This window comes from Sapajus apella, unplaced genomic scaffold (assembly GCF_009761245.1).
Source record: "Sapajus apella isolate SASKATOON/1434 unplaced genomic scaffold, GSC_monkey_1.0 scaffold17, whole genome shotgun sequence".
NCBI classification, from domain to species: Eukaryota; Metazoa; Chordata; class Mammalia; order Primates; family Cebidae; genus Sapajus; species Sapajus apella.
In genome coordinates, this window is record NW_022436957.1 from 7,431,842 (window position 1) to 7,456,516 (window position 24,675).

The 24,675-nt window shown below is 40.9% G+C and overlaps 1 protein-coding gene and 1 pseudogene across 2 annotated transcripts in view; both read right to left on the reverse strand.

Moving 5' to 3' along the window:
* The window catches only part of ARHGAP6 (Rho GTPase activating protein 6), a 539,651-nt gene extending 515,877 nt beyond the window's left edge, over window positions 1-23,774 (reverse strand). The window contains exon 1 of the mRNA XM_032285896.1: window positions 22,813-23,774. Coding sequence (XP_032141787.1) covers window positions 22,813-23,400 — 588 coding nt within the window. The 5' untranslated portion in view covers window positions 23,401-23,774. The remainder of the gene's footprint in view (window positions 1-22,812) is intronic.
* On the reverse strand, window positions 14,822-15,768 carry LOC116556646 (annotated as a pseudogene). The gene has a single exon (XR_004271107.1). The product of XR_004271107.1 is annotated as an emopamil-binding protein-like pseudogene (transcript).
* Window positions 23,775-24,675: the final 901 nt, after the last annotated feature.

The following is a 24,675-nucleotide window of genomic DNA, read 5'->3' on the forward strand; positions in this document are numbered from 1 at the left end:
CCGTCACTTTCAACCTGAAGAAGGTCACATCACACATTAACAGCTCAGTCAAGTTAGCAGATGATAAAATAAATTTGGTCATACAGATATTGCAAAACTTCAGAGAAGAATAAAAATTGTATAAGCATGTATTTAAATTATGTGAAAAATACTGCTACATGCATTATAAATATTTCCACAAGCTATCTTTGGAGAATTTCAGCAAGACATACATTCTGCATGTTTAAATAGATGCAGTAGGAGGAAAAAAGGCAATATTCTCCTTGTTTAAATGCTTTTATGCTAAAGAGTTTAACAGCCTCTAGGGAAGGAAGCATAGAAACTACTAAAGCAAATTCTAAGCATGTCCACGTTGTTTCTGCTCAGCTGCATTTACTTATCAATCACCTCATCATCACTTGCTTTCTCTTCTTTTCTCTTATGTGTTTTCTCCCCATGAAAAAAAAATACCATTTAAAAAATAACAAACATCCATAGTTTTTCTACATTGCTTGACACACCGATTTTACCCTTTCTTTTACTTTTTTCAGGCCACAGGCACAGATGCATTTTCTCTTTTTCAGTTCACCTTGAATGCATGCTGATACCTCATATATTGAATATTAATTATAAGATTTAATTTTTAATAGATGTAGTACATCTTGTAAACAAGCCACAGAATTTACACAGTCACTTCAAAATACTTAGCTACAGATGCTGGGCACCTAGTCCAACTTGTGTGCTATCACTTAAAAGTACCTACAGATCTGCTTTTGAGGAACTCTCCTAGAAAGTTTACTCATAAAATGTCCTACATTCACACTGTGTTTAAGCCAAAAAAATATATTCCCAGCAAAATCAACTATCATATTTGCCAAACATGCCTAAGCAATAAATTTATTTAAGCCTCAGTGTACTCAGAAATTTCAATGCTATATGTATACCCAAGAGAACTGAAAACATGTATCTAGAAAAACACATGCACAAGAGTGTTGGCAGAAGTATTATTCATAATAACAGTGGAAACAACCGAACTATCCATCAACTGATGAATGGATCAACAAGATGTGGTCTATCCGCACAATGGAGTATCATTCAGCCATACAACAGAATAAGATTCTGATACATACTGTAACATAAACATGGATGAATCTTGAAAACATTTTGCTGAGTAAAATAAACTAGACACAAAAGGTCACATGTTGTATAATTCCATTTATATGAAATATCCATAACTGGCAGATCCACAGAGACAGAAAGTAGATTAGACAGAAACTGAGGGCAAGGATCAATAGAGAATGACTGCTTAATGGGCCAAGATTTCTTCTTGAGGGGTGATAAAAAAAAAAAAAAAACAACATTCTAAAATTAAATGGGTGAATTACATGGAAGATAAAGCTCAATAAAGCTGGTTTTTTTTTTTAAAGGAAATAATGGCTATAACTGAAATCTACTTGATATGGGTTCTCCTGTAGCATTTCCCTGCTTCTGTTTTTGTGAATAATTCATTTGAGATTTGTCAGAAGGCACTGGGAAAGAAAAGCTGTTTTCTGTAGCCATCACACCATCCATAGATCCACCACCAAGCTGTCTACTCAACATTAAGCACACATAAAAGTATATACTATAGAGTCCTTTCCCCAGCATGATTCCAGTCTTCCAAATTTAAGAGGATAATACCAGAGCCTTGTCTCCCCTTCTATAGTCTTTCTTCTTAGCACACAGCTATTGTAAAAAATAAGTCTAAAACCTCTGAAGGTTTGAAAAAAGTCAGAGGTTCCCATCCACAAATAGCATATTTAATATTTTAGGCCCCATATATTCTGGACAAGTTTACACTCTGCAGGACTATTTACAATTCTGGCAATTTGGGAAGAAATGTTAGCACCTTTCTCACAGCCAGAATTAATCACTCCCTCTTCTTTGTTTCCAAAGTACTTTATAAATTTTTTACAACTATTATTTAACGTACACCAAGTAATACCTATTTATTGTAGAAAAACTAAAGGTACAAAAATGCAAAAGAGGATTTCAATTCATTCATAGATATTATAATTTAACATTTTGATGTATTTTTCTGGGTTCTCTTTTTATACTACACTCATTTAAAAATTTGAAGCTATATATATATATATATATATATATATATATATATATATATAAAGGAGATTAATTACAGAATCGACCCCTTACATTGTGGCAGAAATTTCCACTAATAGATGGAGTCTAGCCCCCATCCCTTGAATTTGGACTGGCCGTGTAGCTTGACCAATAGAAGACAGCGGAAGTAACAGTGCATAGTTTCCAGCCTATGCCTCAAGAGGTTTGGAGCATCTTCTTTCTCTCTTACAACTCTGCTTCCACCATGAGTACAAGTCTGTGCTAGCCTGCTGGAGAATGAGCCCATAGGGAATCAGCATGAATTATCCCCACCAACATGCTAGCTGACCGCATATGCATTAGCAAACCCAGTAGAGATCAGCCACGCCCTTCCCACATCAACCAAACTATACCAACCTACAGACTCATGTGCAAAATTAGTTATTCATTGTTGAATGAAACCAAGTGTTGTGGTTGTCTGTTACACAACTTTATCCATGGCCATAGATAACTGGTACAGTAGGTAATTCAACATTGTACTTTAAGTTCTTAGAAGCTAACTCTACCTAATGAAAAATGGAGTTGTGAGGATAATGGGCAGCTAATGGGATCATGGAGAGGCTCAGAAGCAAACTTCCCAGAAAAATTTTCAAAACCGCATAATGAAGCTGACCTGGTAATTTAATTGATTTTGGCCCTCTTCAAGCTCCAGATGCTGTAATTTATGTTGCCTCCCAAACCTAAACTTTGCTATAACCACAGTCACCAGATGGATGTCACTTTTATCAGAAACTTAACTGTGCTGCCACTGCTGCCTGTAAAAGCTAGAAACCTCTGCTTCTAGCCACCCTTGCTAGAAAATGGATGCCTTCACTATGCTGTTACCTAGAGAAATCTAGGAAGAATTTTCTTACAAAAATTAAATCTACCTGATTTTTAAAAATGGGCAAAGTTCTTGAACAGACACTTCACCAAAGAGGATATATGGATGGCCAATAAATACATGAAAATATGATCAGCATCATCAGCTGTTAGAGAAATTCTAAGCGGAACCATGACAAGATACCACTATACACCTATTAAAATGAATAAAATAGAAAGTACTAACAACACCAAATGCTGGTAAGGATGCAGAGCAACTAAAACTCTCATATATTACTGATGGGAATGAAAATGGTACAACCATTCTGGAAAATGATTTGATAGTTTCTCATAAAGTTAACCATACACTCACTATATGACACAGCAATCCTACTCCTGGAATTTACTCCAGAGAAATTAAAACTTGTACCTACATAAAAGCTTGTAAATAAATGGTTATAGCCATTCTAATTGCCCCCAAATTGGAAACAAGCCAAATTTAGTTTGACAGGTGAATAGATAAACAAGCTTGGACATCCATATCATGGAACTTACTACTCAGCAATAAAAAAGAACGAACTATTGATAATCCAACAAGTTGGATGAATCAGAAAGGCATTATATTAGGCAAAAGAAGCCAGTCTCAAAAGGTTAAATACTGTACAATTCCATTTATATGGAATTCTTAGACAAGACTATAGTGATGGAGAACAGATCAGTGGTTGCCAGTAGAGGTAGGTTAGGACTGTCAAGACAGTTTTGGGGGGACACTGAAACTGTTCTGTATTCTGATTGTGGTGGTAGCTACACAAATTTATATATGCATTAAAATCTATAGAATTATACTCCAAAAGAAAAAAAAATAAAACTTTTCACTATCCCTTATATTAATATGGACTACTCAATACTCCAAACATCTCATCCACAGTAGTTTTGCGGGGGAAACTTTACTTCATTTCTAAAGAAGAGAAACTATAGTTCAACAATATGAAGTGGTTACCAAGGTTCTCAGCAATTAATGATTGCACAACTCCAAAGATGCTATCACAGATTACATGGAAAATGGTTTTAAGTCATTGTCTCAGAAATTAGACAAGCCATACTTATTTTAATTGTCTCTAAATGTCTTTTCAAATAAAGTACTTGGGTATTCTCCTTAACTGGTTTTTAGAGCCAAAGATATGACTGTGAAATTTGAATAAGGTTGTTGACGAGTGCAAATAAGAAGCTTGGATTTAGGAAAGAGGAGAAGGAGAGGAGTAAGAACAAAGAAGACCTACTGGAAAAGAATGGGCAAGGGGTTGATGACCGTAGGAAGGGTCTGTATGACAGATGAGATTGTGTCTTGATGGTAACAGGGACTTCATAACAGGAAATTAAATGATGTTATTAATGCTTAAGGAAGAGGAAGGCATAGATTAAAACAAGGAGAACCCATCACCCAGGATAGTAGTTAGAAGTCCCAGAGTATTAGATCATTTTCACACTGCTATAAAGAAATACCAGAGACTGGATAATTTATAAAGGAAAGAGGTTTGACTCACAGTTCCACATGGCTGGGGAGGCCTCAGGAAACTTACAGTCATGATAGAAGGCAAAGGGGAAGCAAGGACCTTCTTCACGCGGTGGCAGGAAAGAGAAAAGGGAAGGAGGAACTTCCACACACTTATAAAACCATTAGATCTCTTGAAAACTCAGTCACTAACATGAGAACAGCATGGGGAAAATCACTCCCATGATCCAATCACCTCTCTCCATCGATACCTGGGATTACAGGTCCCTCCTTCCTCGACATGAGGGGATTACAAATCGAGATGAGATGTAAATAGGGACACAGAGCCAAACCATATCACCCAGCACGAGAAACGAGGGCCAGTGCCCAGTGAAGCAGAGACAAAAGGCTAAATGTGAACATTGCCTAGAAAAACAGACAAGTCTTGGGGATCATTTGAATACAGAATATAAATGCAGAGGAACAATGAGAAATTTGTTCAAGATTCCAAGGTTACAAAAACGGTTATTACAGAAGAAAACAGGAAGGTAAAGAAAGTGCTGTTTGTGGTTTGTGTGTTCATGTATTTACTTTTCTTTTGTTGGGGGAATGGACTGGTAATTATTTTAAACATTTAAAGTTTGAAGTGATGGTGGAATCAACAGGTAGAAACATTTTATTTGCAAACAGAAATATGGAACTAGGGTTCAGCAGGGGAGAGAAATAACAATTTGTACCTCTAAAGGCCAGAAATGAGAGTTTAAATAAATTAAGACATGATATAAGCCAAACAAACAAGATTGTTGAGAAAACTCATTTATTCCATTTGACTAAAACGTTTTGATAAGCACGAATATCTGATTTAATCTACAAATTCCTACAATGCAAGCACATTATGAACATGTTTTAGTGCACTTCATTTTAAAGGAAGCTTTATGTTAGATTTGTCTTCCAAAGTATATTTAATTAATTAGTGAATATCGTACAAAATAATGGCATCAATTTTTGTCAATCAAAAGAAATACTTCAGTTAAAATCAAACTCATAGGTAACAAGATCATATATTATACTATATTCAAGGAATGTAGTATAAACCAGACATGTTCTGCTTCTCTTTGCAAAGAACCTTCCAAAACCATACTTTGTTCTCAAGATGTTAACGTAGTTGCTCAGGATGCTTGCCAGTGGTATTTTTCCAATGGTATTTATTATAAAACAATCCTGGCAAGTGAAAGAAAACAGCACACACTGCTAATATTTTGGTAGAATTGTGTGTTTATTCTAGAGCTTTTAATAAGAGAGAAGTAAGCAACCAATGAGCACAGAGGAATGCTGCTGATGTAAATGAATATGTACTCACAGCTTAGCTCTCCCTCTCCCTTCTGATAGGGGAATGGCAAGGAGTATTTTCATCTTGGATTTCTCCCAGCCTCACACATTAACAAATGCAGCACCCAAAGACATGCTATTGATGCCCCAGAGAGGCAATAAAGACAGACAAAGCAATAACCTGCCAGACAGCTTCCCATATAATGGAAAAAAAGGGCAGGCAAATCCAAATTACAGAGAAGATAATCCACCTGAAGGGCCAATGAAGTCAGTTGGTTGCTAATGGGGTCACTGTTATAAGGTGGCTTTTTTCAGTCCCTTAGCACAGACTTCAGTATTGCATCTTATCAACAAGCATATGTCCATGCAACCAGGCAGACGGGACAGCAGAATGAGGGCTGATTGGGTGAAAAGCATCACCAATAATAGAAACCTTGTATTTTACTAACATAGATAAACAGTGACACTTGGTGTTCAAATGATGTTTTGTGTATTCTTCCCAGTATCCCGTTCTAATCATGCAAAATGTCAGACAAACTGAAATTGAGGGACATTCTTCAAAATACCTGGCCAATACTTTTCAAAAGTGGCAAGCTTATGAAAAACAAATAAAGACAGATTGGAGGAGACTAAGAAGCCTTGCCAGTCTGATGTAATGTGAGATTCTGCATCAGATCCTGGAGGAGGAAAAGGACATTAGTGGAAAAACTGATAAAAATCCAAGTAAGTTCTATATTTCAGTTTAAAGTATTTGAAAGTTACAGTTAGGAAAAATAAGTTCTGGTGTTCTATTGCACAGTAAGTAGGGTAACTATGGCTAATAACAATAAAGTGTACATTTCAAGATAGCTAGAAGGTATAGAATGCTATCTCCACAAATAAATAATAAATGTCTAAAGTGGTAGACACAGTAATTAGCCCGAATTTATCATTGTACAATGTATACATGCACTGAAATATCACACTGTACCACATAAATATGTACAACTGTTATGTCACAATTATAAGTTTTGCTAAAGTATTAAAAATATTAACAAGATTATCCCAGTAATAAAACTGTTGCCAAAGTTTATTTCTTAGTTTCCATGAATGTAGAGGATAAACTACACTGTATCATAATTCTCCAACTACTACATATTTTCCCTACACTTTAAAAAACCTAAAACTGCATCTTACAATTGTTATCCACATTTACCATAGTATTGTTGCCTCCCCCCTTCCCCTCGAAGCATTATAAAATTGATATGCATCTTCCTATGGCAGCATTTGAGAAATAATTAGATATAGTAATAAATAACAAACACTTCTACATGACCCCTTATAGCACATGTACCCCCACCAATTCATTTCACAATCTCCTACAAAGTGTATACTGTTATATTCTCCTTAAATTGAGAAAACTGAAATTCACACCTAATAAATAATGGCACTGGGATTTGATCCCAGGCTTGTCTAAGATCATATTGTCCTCCAGTCATGTTTTTGAGTAGCTAAGATTATGGGCGGCTGATTCTAAATGCTATTCCCCATGAATCTGTGCTAAAGTTTTTGAGTACTGCTGCAACTATGCTGGGCAGTTCTTTGCAAGCTTGGACTGACCTTGTATGCTGCTAGTGATTCATCTCTAGTGCACACCTCATCATATGTAAGAAGCATGAGGTGTGTTAAAACCCCAGAAGCAATCTTAACCAATGGAACATGAAAACCAGTGGAGACATTCTCCAGCTTCCCATCCTTTAGCTTGTGGCAGATTAAAGAAGACCACAAATTCTTTTTCACTTCTTCCATCAAGGGGCAGACTCTTTTTCCCTTGCCCTAGAATCTGGGCTGGCCCTGTGACTCACTCTGATCAAATGCCACGAGACCGACATGCAGAGAAAAACCCCAAACTAGTCAGTTGAAGACAGAAGGGCCACATGGAGAATCACTATAAATGAATACACCTTGAACTTTCCAGGCATCCCAGATGCCAGCTGAAAGCAGCCAAGTGAGCAAACCCAGCTGATGCCATGCAGAGCCAAATAACTACCCCGCTGAGCTGTGTTCTAATTCCTGACCCACAGAATCATGCCACTAAGTTTGGGGGTGGTTTGTTATGCAGCAATATAGAATTAAAACATGGGTAGATCATCTTGAGAGGCATTCTACACACTTTCCAGCATTCCCGGTGGAACCTGAACCATCCCTTTTTCCACAATTACAAGTTCCATGCTACAACTTTACTTCCCTTCCTTTCCCATTTCATTCTTCTTCTCCACTACTTCCTGAGATCACTTCCCAAATAAAATGCATTCACCCAGAACCTGCCTTTGGGAAAACTCAGACTGAGAAACAGAGCTTTTTCCACTCTTATACTTTCTTCACAAAGTTTTAAAAGTTGTATTTTCATAAAAATAATGTATCCACATTGCTCCAATTATATGTGGTAATAACCAACCTTTCATTTTTTATTATAAAGCCAGTTATTATTAAAAGTTATATGTATGTACATATAGACAGAGAAATTATATGAATAGATTGTGAACTAAAACTCTGTAAGAAGTCTTTTTAAATAAAAAGAAAAAATAAACTTTCTGCATTGTAAAAATATTGCATAAAAACATTTAATTAATTAATTAGAAGGAATCTTTGCAAATATTATTCTTGACCATTCAAGTTTCTGGGTTTTTGTTTGTTTTGTTTGTTCTCATTTGTTTTTGAGATTAAATTTTTCTTTTTCTTTTTCTCTGAGACAGAGTCTCCCTCTGTTGCAGGCTGGAGTGCAATGGCATGATCATGGTTCACTGCAACACTGAACTCCCGGGCCTAAGCAATCCTCTTGCCTCAGCCTTCTGAGTAGCTGGGACTATAAGCACCCACCACCACATCCAGCTGATTTTTTTTTTTTTTTTTTTTTGAGACGGAGTTTCGCTCTTGTTACCCAGGCTGGAGTGCAATGGCGCGATCTCGGCTCACCACAACCTCCGCCTCCTGGGTTCAGGCAATTCTCCTGCCTCAGCCTCCTGAGTAGCTGGGATTACAGGCACGCGCCACCATGCCCAGCTGATTTTTTGTATTTTTAGTAGAGACGGGGTTTCACCATGTTGACCAGGATGGTCTCGATCTCTTGACCTCGTGATCCACCCACCTCGGCCTCCCAAAGTGCTGGGATTACAGGCGTGAGCCACTGCGCCCGGCCCAGCTGATTTTTTAAATTCCTTTGTAGATCTGGGGTCTCACTATGTTGCCCAGGTTGGCCTCAAACTTCTGGCCTCAAGTGATCTTCCTGCCTCAGCCTGCTTTCAAGGGGATGAGTCACTGCACCTGGCCCAACCACTCAACTCTCTTATTCAATGAACTTTTTAAAAAATAACTTTATTTTTAGATTGGTTTGAGATTCAGACAATGAACATTTATATAAGCAACATCTACCATATCTTTATATAAATTAGAAATGATAACCTGATAAGGAGAGTAAAATACATGGTAGGATTTTAAACATTTTCTATACAAAAGGCTATTTCTTAATGAGGAAAGGCAAACTAGACAATCAAGACCCATTGACTCTCCTGCATCCAGCTCTCCCCAGGAAGTACCAAAACAGAATATTTCAAAGAAAATGAATTATTTCACATTTTTTTAAACTTGTAATTCTGAATAACTAATTTCAGCTAAAAGAACTCTGAACAAGAATCTAAATATTTGATCATTTCCATAACACTATATCTATCTTTCACCATACACTTTCAGCTGCATGAGAAAAAGTAATATATTTCCAATTGAATGAATTAGAAGATTAAAATATTGCCATTGCAGAAGAACAGTATATTTGCTGAGCTATACCTTGGAGTGTCTGGAGCTGATTTGGGACTCATATCACACTTTGTGACCTTCAAGCCTGTGAATAAATTTCATATCACCTTTCATGTTTGCTTTCTCAGCATTTTGACACATTCTGACAATATCATTTATTGACAATATATTAAAACATTAGAAGTCAGATTCAACATGCCTCGTTGAGGACTTGCTGAAATACCCCGAGTAACACTCTGATAGCATATGAAAACTGCACCTGTCTTCGAGCTGTCTTATAAATCATGAAATGAAGAAACCTGATTCACTGCATCAGCAGCAGGAATCTAGAGACCATGAGTACTAATCCTAGGTTTCTTTTAATTTAAATTTTATTTTCGGTTCAGGGGTACATGTGCAAGTTTGTTACATAGGTAAACTTGTTTCACAGGTGTTTTGCTGTACAGATTATTTCATCACCCAGGTATTAAGCCTAGTACTTAGTAGTTATTTTTCCTGATCTCCTCATACCTCTCACCCTCCGATCTCTGGTAGGCCCCAGTGTCTGTTGTTCCCTTCTTTGTGTCCATGAGTTCCCATGATTTAGCTCCCACTTATAAGTGAAAACATAGTGGTATTTGGTTTTCTGTTCCTGAGTTAGTTTTGCTAAGGATTATGGCCTCCAGTTATAACCATGTTCCTGAAAAGGACATGATCTCATTCTCTTTTATGGCTACATAATATTCCATGGTGTATATGTACCACATTTTCTTTATCCAGTCTATCATTGACAGTGATTTAGGTTGATTCCATGTCTTTGCTATCGTTAATGGTGCTGCAATGAACATGCAAATGCATGTATCTTTATAACAGAAAGACTTATATTCCTTTGGGTATATACCCAGTGATGGGATTGCTGGGTTGGTTGGTAGTTCTGTCTTTAGGTCTTTGAGGAATCACCACATTGTCTTCCACAGTGTTCCAACTAATTTACACTCCCACCAACAGTGTATAAGCATTCCTTTTTCTCCACAGCCTAACAAGCATCTGTTATTTTTTTACTTTTTTATTTTATTGCATTTTAGGTTTTGAGGTACATGTGAAGAACATGCAAGATTGTTGCATAGGTACACATGTGGCAGTGTGATTTGCTGCCTTCCTCCCCATCACCTACATCTGGCATCTCTCCTTTTTACTTTTTATAGTAGCCATTCTGACTGGTATGAGATGGTATCTCATTGTGGCTTTGATTTGCATTTCTCTAATCATCAGTGACGTAGAGCTTTTCTCCATAAGATTGTTAGCCACATTTGTGCTTTCTTTTGAAAAGTGTCTGTTCATATCCTTCACCCACTTTTTAACGGCATTGTTTTTTTCTTGCAAATGTATTTAAGTTCCTTTTAGATGCTGGATATTAGACCTTTATCAGATGCACAGATTGCAAAAATTTTCTCCCATTCTATAGGTTATCTGTTTACTCTGTCGATAGTTTCTTTTGCTGTGCAGAAGCTCATTAGTTTAATTAAATACCATTTGTCAATTTTTGCTTTTGTTGCAACTGGTTTTGTCTTTGTCACAAGATCTTTGCCCATGCCTATGTCCTGAATGGTATTGCCTCAGTTTTTCTCCAAGGTGTTTATAGTTTTCAGTTTTACATTTAAGTCTTTAATCTACCTTAATTTTTATACATGGTGAAAGGAAAGAGTCCAGTTGCAATCTTCTACATATGGCTAGCCAGTTATCCCAGTACCAATTACTGAATAGTGAATCCTTTAACAAACCCAACAAAACAAGCAATGGGGAAGGATTCTCTACCTAATCCTAGTTTCTATAAGTGGTTTGCAAAATGTCTTTGGGGGCAATAGTTTAACTTTAGTTTAAAATATTTTCCAGTTATAGTTGGATATATTCACAGTTCTCATCTGCCAGAGAGAAAATATGACCCAAACTTTTGTGTTGATGCTCAGAAACAAAGCTATGCCAACCCATACTTCCTTAGCAACGATAATAACATGGTATTGGTGATTATTTGTAAAACCAAAGAGGCAGAATTTGTCTGTGACACGATGAAAGTTTCAGGGAGACTGGTTGTGAACACAGTTCCATGGAGAATTTTTATGTCCATTATAATCTAAAGGCAGAACCATGAAGGTCTCTGCAGGTGATAGCTAGGCATAGACTGGAGGTGTTGTAGATGGGATTTAAGCATGACATGAATGTTTGGGGTAGACAGAGGACTTTCAAGGGCTTTTTCCTCCTAATATTCTATTTGCTTAAAGAATTCTAAAATAAGTCTAGAAATGCTAATGGAGGTTACATTTAGATTTTGAGCAAAAAGAGGGTCTGATTGTAGATAGGAGTGTCTTAACTTAGTGCTGCTGCCTTGCTCCCCTGGAGATGTTGTGGAGATGCACCTTGAAAAGCAGTCAACTGAGTTTCATGTAATAACTGTAGCATGCGGAAATGAAAACATACCTGGCTTGAAATGAGAAGCACACTGCCATTTACCAGCTAAAGAACCAAGGCTGGACTGGGAACTTTCCAGTTTGCAACATTCTAAATATTCTACTAAAAAAAAGTGTCTAAATGCAGCGAAGTTACCATGTATTGGAATGAAAGCAGCCCCTTGGTCTGTTGGCATTCCTTGGGTTGCACCAAATCCACAATACAAGTCTGATAAATTCCTGTGTTCCAAGTCACTAGGCCTGCTGTCACTCCAATGCCTACCATAAAAACTATACCTTATTTAACAGCTTACAAAATAAAGTCTCGTCTTCTGCTGTTGTCTGATGCATCTAGGCTTACTCACGGAGTCGTTGATCACCTATACCCTCTTCTGCTGCCATGGAGGAAAGACCAAAGTTCCTGGCACACATAATAGGCACACAATAAGTATTTTTGACTAAATTAATTCTTTAGCCTAAGTCCTACCTTTGTTGCTTCCTAGCTGTGTGACCACATCCCTAACGTTATTTAGACTTGTACTCCTATGTGCTGGGCACCTTCCAGGTAATTATGACATAAAATCCTCAGAAAAACTCTTTGAGGTAGGCACTTTCGTCATCCCCACTTGATAGATGAAGAAACTGAGGAAGAAAAGGGGCTTTATAATTTGTTTAACATCAGAACAGAGCTGGGATTTAAACCTAGGCAGTCTGGTTCAGAGCCTAGCTAACTTGATTCACTTCATTTTCTCTGCAGCTAAATCTGGCTACCTCTGAATTTGAGTCTCAGTGTCCTCACCCATAAAATGAAGGTTGATACTATCACCCCACAGAGTTGTTCTAAGAACACAAAACTGGTGTGTATTCTACAAATACTAATTGTTATTTTGTTTATCATCATCATCATCATCACCCATCAATGATTATTCGAGTGAAATAAATGAGCAAGGAATCACCTGGAAGTTCCAATTTGAGCAAAAATTATACTTTGCTCAGAAAGTCTGGTGGCCCAGTCCAAGATTTCCCTGAATCAAATTATTAGCTATAGTAAAGGCCTTGTTATATTAAACTCTGAGGCAGCATGGTTATTGTTGTCCAATGCTTCTCTTTCCCCTTCTCCATCTACATCTGGGCCTCAAAGTACCAGCTTGCCCAGCTGTTTCTAAAACCCCTGAGGGATGAAGTTATCAGCAATACAAGCTGAGAACTGATACTGTACAATGCTTATTCACAGTTAGCTCCTCTAGGTCGTGTTAATTCACCTGTTTCCATGAGCTGCCCAGTTCTACAGGAATGAAAACATGTTATTTTTTTGGTCCATCAGGCCATGTAATTCAATTCATTTCCAATTTCTCCAAAGAGTTGGATAGCTTCTTAGGCTCAGCATTCTTTTGGATCCATCAGCATATCATTTGATGGGTGGTTTCTAGAATTGCTGTTACTTCTAGTGGCTCTTGAAAATCGTTGGCTTTTTAATTGTTCAGGTGAGATATGGCCAGGCAATTTTGCAAGATTCTAAGCAGTTTTAAAAATCTCTGCCCCTTCTGAAAAAGCAATCTTTTAATAGCTTCTCTGTGCTTGCTTTCAAAGTGCAATAATCAGGACATATAATTTCCACAGTAACCAATCTCAGAAAATTCCACGGCTGACTGCTTACTCTTCTGTTGAATCTGCCAGAAGCTGGTACTACCTCCCTCGCTTCATGTTGAATACATGGAGCTTCAACTGACTACATAACTGCTCTTCTACATTTATGTTTATGTTTTATTGAAAACAAGATGTGGCAACAATATTTAGTATATTTTCTGAAAGTTATAGATATCATTTTTTTTCGGTAAAATTCACAGACCATATAATTTACTCTTTTAAAGTGTACAATTCAGTGATTGTTTAGTATAGTCACAAGATTGTGCAGCCATCACCTGTATCTAATTCCAGAACATTTTCGTTATCTTAAGAAGAAACCTTGTATCCATTAGCTGTCACTCCATATCCCTCGCTACCAGCCTCTGACAAGTAATCTTTTTGTCTCTATGCATTTGCCTATTCTAGGCATTTCATATAAATCGGATTATACCATATGTGGACCCTTGTGACCAGCTTCTTTCACTTAGCATAATGTTTTCAAAAGTCATCCAAGGCATAGCATTCATCAGTACTTCATTCCTTTTTATTGTTAATTTTTCATTGATCACATTTTGTTTAATCATTCATCCATTCATTGATTAATATTTGATTGTTTCCACCATTTGGCTATTTTGAATAATGCTGCTATAACATCCATATACAAGTTTTGGTGTGGACATACATTTTCATTTCTCTTAGGTATATACCCAGAAATGGAATTGCTGAGCTATGGAATAACTGTTTAACTTTTTGAGGAATTGCCAAACTGTTTCCCAAAGCTGCTGTGTCATGTTACATTCTCATCAGCAATATATGAGAGCTACAATTTTTCCACATCTTGTCAACACTTGTTATTCTCTATCTTTATTATGGCCATCTTAGTGTGTATAAATGATGCTTCATTGTGGCTTTGATTCACATTTCCCAATAGCTAATGAAAACCTCATTCTTTACCAGATAACACAACAACTAATTTCATTTTTTCACACATTACATTCCAAGGGTTTTTCTGCCATATTGTAACATAGCTGCAATCACAGTCTCACTCTCTTTATCTAAGTAATGGCTCAGAGAGGATGCAGTAAATTTTAGAACAAGATGTCATGCCCCAAAGGGATAGGAATCTGGGAGAACTGCTATCTGCATGCAGACTCCCTCAGTCATTACCAGATGTTGATATGAAACACACTTTTTCTTTTTTTTTTTTTTTTTTTTTTTCCTAAGACAATTGGTTTTACTATTGTGGAACAATTAATGCCAGACATAAAATGTATAATTAAGTGTGTTATTATTGTAAGTTTGACTTGTTCTCTTTTCCCCATCTCCCCATTTAATTGGACACCACCACCACAATGAAAACGGGTCGCCTTAAAACCTTTGAAACAGGTTGTTCAGGAGCAAAAATACAAAAAGAAAGCGTAGACTGGAATGTATTACATTTTGGGCAAACAAAAACATTTGATTCATTCTGGCTCAAAAAGTCAGAGCATAGTGTTTATGGTTTTGAAAATTCACTGAAACTTTTTCACTGAACTGGTTTCTTTCTGATGCATTTTGTTGAGTTCTACCCGTGACTGCCAAAGTAGCAGTCCTGGGATCAGAACCCACACACCATTAAAAAAAGACAGGTAAACCCAACAGTAGAGCCAGTTGCTGGTGTTGAGGTTGGGGCTCCTGGTGAGCCACTCTGGGAGGAAGGTCATCCAGCAGCCGTACAGCTCACACACACACAGGGTGATCTGCAGGAAATGCCGGTAATATTTCTCTTTGACTATGGCATAAATGAGGAACAACGCCAGAGACCCATCCAGGGCGACAGTCAGAATTTCCACAGACACAATGGTTGGATCGAAATAAAGCCATCTCGCATCAGCTCTGCCATATTCCTTCCATAAAGAAGCTATCAAGCCATCGGAATTTGCAACGTTTCCTACTAAAGACAAGTAGACAAAAGGGCCTTCCAGCACGAAGTGCACCAGCGCGTCGTAGCAGAGCCAGACCAGCGCCCAGCGGTCCGCCGCCCCCCGCCCGCGGCCCAGGAGCAGGCCCAGGGCGCAACCCGCCGCCAGCAGCGCGGCGCACAGCAGCAGAGAACCGCCCGCCGCGGCCCCCAGCTCCCACCTGTCGCCCATGCTTCCCGCTCCCGACACCGACAGCACGGGACCACGCGAGAGTCCACTTTTTCTTATTAAAGCAACAGATTGGAAGAATGTGAATCTCACTATGAAAACATGAGTTTCTGTTCTTGCAAACCCTGAATGTGTCATGACATGTACCAAAGTCAAGCTCATTTATTTGGAGGCATCTGGCTGAGCCATAAAGTACAGATGGAGCCTTCTCAGGTAGATATGGGACCAAGCTATCAAAAGTAAAGTGAGAAGGAGAGGAAACAAAATCTGTGTGGGGAACCTTTACATTAAATGGTGAAATCCATATCATTAAGCTCAAAGTCCAGCAAAACTTATTCTTCACCATCTTCCCACTCCCATAATGCATTCTAGGTGGATTTCTCTAAACTCTTGAAGCCTGCTATGTTCCCTCTTTAGTACAGGCCGTTCCTTCCTGCAGGAGGGCTGTGCCCTTTTTGTTTGGCAAATGCCTCCTCATCCAGTGCTTTCAGCTGAGACATCCCACACCTGTTTAGTCCTTGTATCAGTTTCCTATCACTGCTCAAAATTACCGCAAATTTTGTAACATAAAACAACTCACATGTTCTCCTACAATCCTCAAGGTTAAAAGTCTCACTGAGCTAGGATCAAGATGTCAGTAGATCTATATTCCTCCTACACGTTCTAAGAATCCATTTCTTTGCCTTTTCCAGCTTATGGGGCCTGGTACAACCAAGGGCTATGGCTGCTTCCTCCATCTTCAAAGCCAGAAGTGTAGCATCTTCAAAATCTCTCTCATCGCCCTCCCCCTCCCCACTTCCTCTCTCTCTCTTTCTGTTTCTCCCTACTTTCATCCTCACATCTCCTTATCTGACTCTGACCCTACTGCCTCCCACTTCTAAGGATCCTTGTGATTACATTGGCCACACCCAGACAGTCTATGATAATCTCGCATCTGCAAAATCCCTTTTGCCATGTACAGTGGCATATTTACAGGTTCTAGAGATTAGGACATGAACATCTTTGGGGAACATTGTTCTGTCTACCACAGTTCTCTCATCATAATGCCACAACACTCTGAAAAACTATAGAGATTAATTGATTTGAAGGTATTGCTTTCATAAACTGGAACCACCTTGCAGAGCCATCCCTGTTTGCTTCACATACATTTCTAGTGTCCATTGCATGCTGGCATGCAATAAATATTTGATGACTAACCGGGTGAGTGGCCAACTTGGCTTTGCTGGACTAGATTTCCTGGGAGAAGGCAGGCTGAGATTATGTTGTAAGAGGCATTGAAATGACTAGCTAAGTAATTCGGATTTTATTCTGTACACTCTGAGACCCATCAAATGTTTTCAATCAGGGATTAACATGATTACAATTGTGTCATCTGAGGTTAACATCAAGATGGCAACAGGGAGAAACTGAAGGCAGGGTGACTAAGAAAGGGGTCACAGCAAATGAGGACCCAAACTAGGCAGTGACATTGTGAGTGAACAGTTGGAGAGGGATGTAAGAACTCAGACACATTCTACTTCAAATCCTGTTTAGAATGGAGCAAATGGGAAGTACACACTACAGGATTTGAAAACTTATGGAAGAAGAGAAGAGGAAACAAAAGGGGGAGGAGTAAAGGCATTCTGGTCTGGTAAACCTAGGCAAGCAGAAAAATGGTGATACCAACCAAAATAAGGAACACATAAAATGAAACATGTTCAGAGGAAAGGGGAGCTGATTTGTCCTGTTTCAGACATGTAGAATTTGAGCCCATTGGGCATGATGAGCAGATATCTAGGAAGAAATCAGAAAATATATATTGGGAGCTCAACTACAAGATTCTGGCTAGGCACAGAGTGAGGAGTCTCCCCTAGAGGGATGACGGTTGAAGTCACAAAAGTAAATGGGACAATCGAGGGACAATGACCTGAAGGAAAATCACAGAACTGTAGGGATGTCCAAAGGCAATTCCTGGAGACAGAAGAGTAGCAAGAAAGGTAAGCAGAAAATTGAGATTATCTGTGTGTGATGGGGATAGGACGAGGAGGGAGGGGAGATGATGCTCTCAGTTTTGCCCAGAAGTCTAGCCAAAGGAGCCTAAGAAGATTCTTGGAACTTAGGGAACTTTAAGAGAATGGTTTCAGTAAGTAGAGGGGATAGAAAAGAGATTGCCAAGGTTTAAGGCGCTCACCAGAGAATAAAAGTAGTCATGGCCACTTATGTTTTCCAGAAGCTTGGCAGTTTATATAGAGTCAAGAAGAATTTCAGGGTGGTTCTGCCCTTGGCTCTTTGCCTGAGTTTGAGTGGCATAAGCTTTACAGTCCCTTTCTTCAACTGTAAAATAAGCAGTTTGGAGCTAGATACTACCCAAGGTTCTTTCTGAGTCTAAACTTTGCTCTTTCCAACCCTCAGATCCCAAAATGCTGGTGAAAACTCAATTCTAAGGCATCTGAGAAGCGATCTTCAGAGTATTCTCTAAATTTAAAATTGCCTTCCGAAGGAATTCTAGCAGAGTTAGTCTGAGAGACTGTGTGTGTGAAAGTTGAATAACTTTTTTTCTAACTTAAAAACCGTAAAGCATTATACCGATTTCACACAAAAATCCTCGCAAAACACTCTGTCAATTTATTTTTGAAGCTGTCTTATTCTAATTACTTTCTCTTTGGTGACATGAGTGAGCCTCTATTTTTAAACACAATATTCCTCTCTGCTGCATTTTAAAATTTAATTCCAGTCTCCATCATTATATATTTACCATTCAATTCTTCCCAATAGATATATTTAGACATTGCATATTTTTTTCATACGCTCAATACCTTTTGAAAGTCATTTTTTCCAATTTCAAAGCCTTGGTTGACATATACTAGGTAAGAAGAAGCAAATGACCAAGAGTAAAGCCACAAGCATGAGAAAAAATGGTACTGAAAAGCAAAACCTAGAATTCAGTGTCTTGTATACAGGGCGTCTCAACCTCAGCACTACTGACATTTTATGCAAGATAAGTATTTGTTTGTGGTTGTTTTGGGGTGTTTTCAGTACCCTCACCCTATACCCACTAGATGCCAGTAGCACACTCCTGCTCCAGTTGTGGCAATCAAAAATGATGCCAGGCATTGCCAAATATACATTAGGGTACAAACTTTCTCCTGGGTGAGAACTACTGGTCTTTATGATGATCTCTCTAAAACCCCCAGAGTATAGGGGCCGGATTTTAAGAATTCAAAGATGAGTAACAGTTCTGCTTTCCAGGAGATCAACAGTGCAAGAGAACAATTTGCTAACATGGAGATGTGGGAAATATAAAACTATTATGTTTATATGCCAACTACCAATGGTTTACAGGATTCTTGGCATGATTTCCCCATGCCCATCTCCTCTGAGGGTCTGTCCTCTACTTCTTTCATGCTTCCAATCCATGCTCCCCCAGACACCAATTTAGCTCTAAAACACATCTGATCATGCTATACCCTCATGCTTAAAAATCACCAATCTCCCCCACTCTCTACAGCAGGGTTTCTCAGTCTTAACACTCTTAACATTAACTGCCAGATGATTATTCTTTGTGGGGCTGTACACTGTACGGTATTTAGAAGCAACCCTAGCCTCCCTGCTAGATGCCAGTAGGAACTCCCCTGTGGTAGGCAGAATAATGTCCCAACAAAAATGCCCATGCCCCAATCCCTGAAACATGTGAATACATCATAGCAAAGGGGAATTAAGGTTTCAGGTGGAATTAAAGGTCACTAATCAGCCAATTTTAAAATAATGAGATTATCCTGGATTATCCAGGTGAGACCAATCTCAAGAGTCCTGAAAAGAGTCAGTGAGAGAAATGACCACACAAGAAGGGTCGATAAGATGCAACATGGATGGCTTTGAAAATGAAGAAGGGGGCCACTAGAAAAGGAACAACAGATTCTAGAGCCTTCAGAAGGAACACAGGCCAACACCTTGAAGTTAGTCTGGTGAAACCTGATGGGATTTCTGAGGTCCAGAACTGTAAGACAGTAAATCTGTGCTGCTTTAAGCCATTAAGTTTGTGGTCATTACAGCAGTGATAGGAAATTAATACACTACCACCTCCATTTGTGACATCCCAAAATGTCCTCAGACATTGCCAAATATGCCCTGGGGACAAAGTCACCTCCAGGTTAAGAATCAACATAGAGTCCAAACTCATGAGAAGAGCACAGTGAGACTTTTAGTAATTACCTCTATCCTACATGTTGAACACTATTATCCTACACACAGCAAGATACATCCTTCGCTGCAGGCACACCAAACTTCACTTGGGAAACATTCCATACGCCTTCACTCTCTGCAGTTGTGATGCCCACGGGCTCCTTGGAGAATAAGTACTGTGCTCACAGCTGCAGGCATTTGTGAGCGTCGTGGGCGCAGGGGCTGTTGTATGAACAATTTAGGTTAAAGCAGACAATATTCTGAAAGAACAAAGTGGAAATGAGTGAGATCCATCAATGGCTAAACCTGAAGGTGAATTCTTAGGATTTCCTATGGATTCAATCAAAGAGAAACAAAATTTGAACAGACTGTAAAGGGTACATGACTCCAGAGGGATCCTCGTGGTTTTGGAATCAAATGAAGATCCCAGGCAAACTTTAGGCCAGCTGTAAACACTTTTGTGAGCACTCTCTTGATGGCCAGCATGGGGTACTATGTTCAACCTTAATAACACAGCAGTTCTCAACTAGGGCGATTTTGACCCCCAGAGGATACTGGGCAGTGTTTAGAGACATTGTTCGTTGTCACGCTGGTCTGGAGGAACACCACTAGCATCTAGTGGGAGGAGGCTAGGGATGCTGCTAAATACCCTGAAAACCCAGGACAGCCGCATAGCAAAGAATCATTCAGCTTCAAGTGTCAATAGTGCAAGGCTGAGAAACCCTGAGCCAGAGCAACCAGAAAAGTTTAAGAACCAAATCTATATGAACCAGATATTCCCTCCAGGGCCTCTAAGCAGCCTTGCAAGACGCTCATTTGCTGACATTTGACATCATTAGTAAGGATTCTCCTTTAAGGACCAAAGACCCAGCTTGCCTGCAAGTGAAAAGGACAGGCAGTGCCCAATAAGATGCATTTTCTTGGTTTTTGAGAGGATTCCAGGGCGTTAAACCTTTGAAAGGTAATCCAGGCCATTAAATGAGAGATCCAGGGCTTATGTTAGGATATCTTGGCCTTTATTAAACAAAACCAGGGTTGGATCTACACACTAGAGTTCTATCCAATCACTCCATGTCTGCCTCAAGCATAAAGGGATTTCCACCCCCTTCCCACCAAACACACACACACACACATTCTATGAGAAAATTTTGTTCTTTTGCTAGATGGCTACATCCTTACTTTTAATCATCGCAAAAAGGTGAAAAACATGGTAGACGAGTCTTGTGCAGATTGCCCACTGTATGGAAGAGAAGCCGCCCAGTATTGCTGCAGTTCAGATCCTTGTCCATTAATTGAGATGCTAATGGATAAGAATATAATTTGCAACAAGTGAAATCATCTACAGCCAAATGCCTTTTGAGGATAATAGCAATTAGCAGCATCTGTATACTATATTGCAAATATGTATATGGTTGCTAAGTAAAGCAGGAACGTTATTAGTGATGCAATTGGTTTTAAGCACAAATGTTAGTGGCTAGCTAATCCAAAATGTTGGCTTGCTTTTGCATTTCTTTCTCTCAACTCCTACAGATTAATCTGATAATGTGTGCTTCTGAAATACAGCGGGAATCCAGCCCCTCTTAAAGACCAACAGAAATTCAACATTTCAATTTTTGATCCTCTTTCTAATCTTGAGTTCCCTGGTTTGCAGGTAACATCTTGCCCTCTGCCTCGACTTTCCTTTCTACTGCCTATCTTTCTCAAAAAAATGGGCAGAAGACTTGGCAATATTTGTTAGTTTTTTGTAATCTGCACCCCAACACCTAACAGCATCAGTTACTTTGACACCGTAACTAACATTAATAATATGTGATGCTAATAATTCTGATAAATGATGCTTATTTCTCTCAGACAGCCTATTAAAGCCAAAGTTATCTCACATTAACACAGCTGTGTATGATCTCATATGCTATTTTCAAACAGTTTTTGTTGGTTGTGTATTTAGCCTAAATCTCCAGCAATTACATGGTATTTCATTTCATTTCTGTAATGCTAACTGTACTTTAAAATATTAAATTACAACTAATGGAATCTCCCTTCCTTTATGGAAACAGATCCAAGGCAAATCTATAGAGTTTGTGGAGTGAAAGGGATAGGGCCTGTTCATTTTTAAAGCAACTACTATTTATTCTCTGAAAGTGTGCTGTTTTCAAAGTGGCCATCAGTGACAGTTTCCCAATAACTCAATTTACCATTCTTCCTAACTGGACAGCAAACATTTTAAAGGTATCAGACAGCTCCCTCTGAATTCCCTATGTATTGTTGATTCTTCACAAAACTACTACTTGTTCTTAATGCAATTTAGGCATCAGCATATTTCCATGATCTTTCACACCCCTACACAGTGATTTTCTTCCTCTTCTCATAGGTTAAACTACTACTCAGTACCATAGATTTCTGGAATTGCACCTTTAGGGAAAGAAAAGGTGAAAACTAGAGAAGTCTCATCCTCTCTGCCACCCAAACACACACACACACACTCATACAATCAACGACACCCTCCAAAATAATGTTTCTGAATTCTCTATAGAACAACATGGCAAACATATTTCAAAATACACTTCATCCAGTCTTTACAAACAACTTAGCAATAGATCCTTTGAGTTTGGAAAAATATCAACATTGGGTGAAGGGATAAGGTGACCCTTTGAAATTGCCTGCAGCACAAACAGGAAACCAGAACACCATCTACTTTTCCAGCTCCCACGACTGCTCCAAAGTGGAGCCAACAAGTCCTGCAAGACACACACGCAGGTGGCCACTAGGGACGTCCCATTTCTAGGCACCATTTAGCAAGTAGAAGAGGGAAACCCCTTAGTGGGTGCCTCGCTCTGTAAATGGAATGGAATTAAAGGCGGTCCCCTGGAACTGCCTGGGATGCCCAGCCTTGGGCCCTGGGACGCGCAGCACCGGTCCTTACCTCAGACTTCCACACGACATAGGGGTGGCCTCGACTGTCAGGTGGGGACTGGAACTTCCTCTGCTGTAGCCACCTCCTAGGAGAAGTGAAGATGCCATTGGGGCCTCCCCCGGAGGAACAGAGGATGCTCGAAGCGCTTCGGCTACTGGCTGGCCCGGCCAGGACAGAAGGCAGGTCCCATGCCATGCTCTTCTTGAAGCCGCCGCGACCCAGGGGAACCTCATAGTCAAAGTGGAAGCTGCCGGATGGTGACTTCTCCTGAGGGGTGCTGGGTGTGGAGAAGGACGAGCAAAGGGGTCCAGGAGGCGGTAGCCGGGTGGCCCTGGGGGGCGGACCCCGGGGAGAGGACGCCAAGCGAGGGCCGAGACCCTCGGTTGGGAGTGATGGGGAGTAGAGGCGGCCCGCCGTGGCCCCTCGCGCACCGCCCTCCGCGCCCGTCTCGCCACCGCCGCAGCCGCCGATCAGGGCTGGGTCCAGGCTGCGGGTCTGGCGCAGCTTCCTCTTAGAAAAGCCCTTGGCCGAGGCCGCACTACTTGAGGCAGGCGAGGAGCAAGAGAAGACGCTGTGTAGCAGGCTCTGCCCGGACATCGCGGCGGGGCTGCGCCTGAGGACCACCTTCTCCCTGAGAAGGACGCTGGTGGCTTTGGGTCCGGAACGCAAAGGGACTCAGGCAAAGCTGTCAGGCGGGGCTGGCCGTGGGGGTTTGTCCAGGGCGGTGGAGAGCAAAGCCTGGCTCAAGCGCCGCCGGCGCGTTCCATATGCCCCGGCGGGGGCAGAAGCAGCAGATCCATCACCAACCTTCTAGGAAAGTGGGTCTGGGGGCCTCCTGCAGCCGCTACAACCTTCCTCTGGAGCCCAAGGCGCGAAGAGGGTCAGGAAGAAGGGGAGGAAGGTCAGGCGCTCGCTGGGTTCGCAACTCCAGCCTGCCAGCGCCACTCCCCCTTCCCAGCTGAGGCAAAAGACGCGGCGCTCCTGCTTTCTGGCTCCGGACAGCCTCTAAGTCTCCAGCAAGCTCCTCCTTGCTGCCCGAGGACAGTCCCGAGGGCCAGGGAGGAGGCTGCCTGGGAGTGCGCCCCAGGCGCGTCCACCGCGCTCCAGGCGCCGCGAGAACTTCCTCAGGCTCCTGAACCAAGCACCCTCTCCTTGCCCCGGCGCCCGAGGTTACGCGCCTGGCCTCTGCTGGGCTGCTGCGCGCACTCTTCCGACTGGAGAGGCTCAAAGGTGGTTTCAAGCTCCAGGTTCCTGCGGGGTCTCAGTCTTACTGCGGTGTGACGACACCGAGTGTGCTGCGCCCAGGACCTCCAAAGGCTGCGTGCCCACGGTGGAAGAGAATTCCCGGCTGCGCTCAGCGCTCTCGGTGGAGGAGGGAGCTCAGGAGAGAGCCCCAAGACCGAGTGCGCGTGTTCCGCCGGAGAGGAACATGATCTTCGCAGCCCAGCCTTGGGCCCAGGGCAGACGCGGAGATGCCCCGCACGCTAGCGCTAGAGGCAGCGGGAAAGGGGCGGCCGGGACGGGTAGGGCTAGAGGAATGCCGGGGCTGGAATTGGGGCGGAGCCAGGAGAGGAGAAAGCAGAACGTGAAGAGTTTTCCAGGCGCCAAACCTGCCAGCGGCGCGGAGAGAAGGCAGCTTGCCACTGATACTGGGTCTCCTGGGGAGAAAGTCGTGAGGACGGAAGTGCGGACCTTCTACCCGCTCTTCCCACCCCCAGATCAAGGGTCGCGCCAGCTCCACTCACGTTTCTGGAAAGGAAGGGAAGTGTCAGATTGCACCCCACCCACTGGTGTCAGATGGGCAGCCCGGCACGGTTGCTCTGAAGTTGGAGTTAAATCTCCTGCCTTTCCTCCCCGCGCCCCCACTGCCCC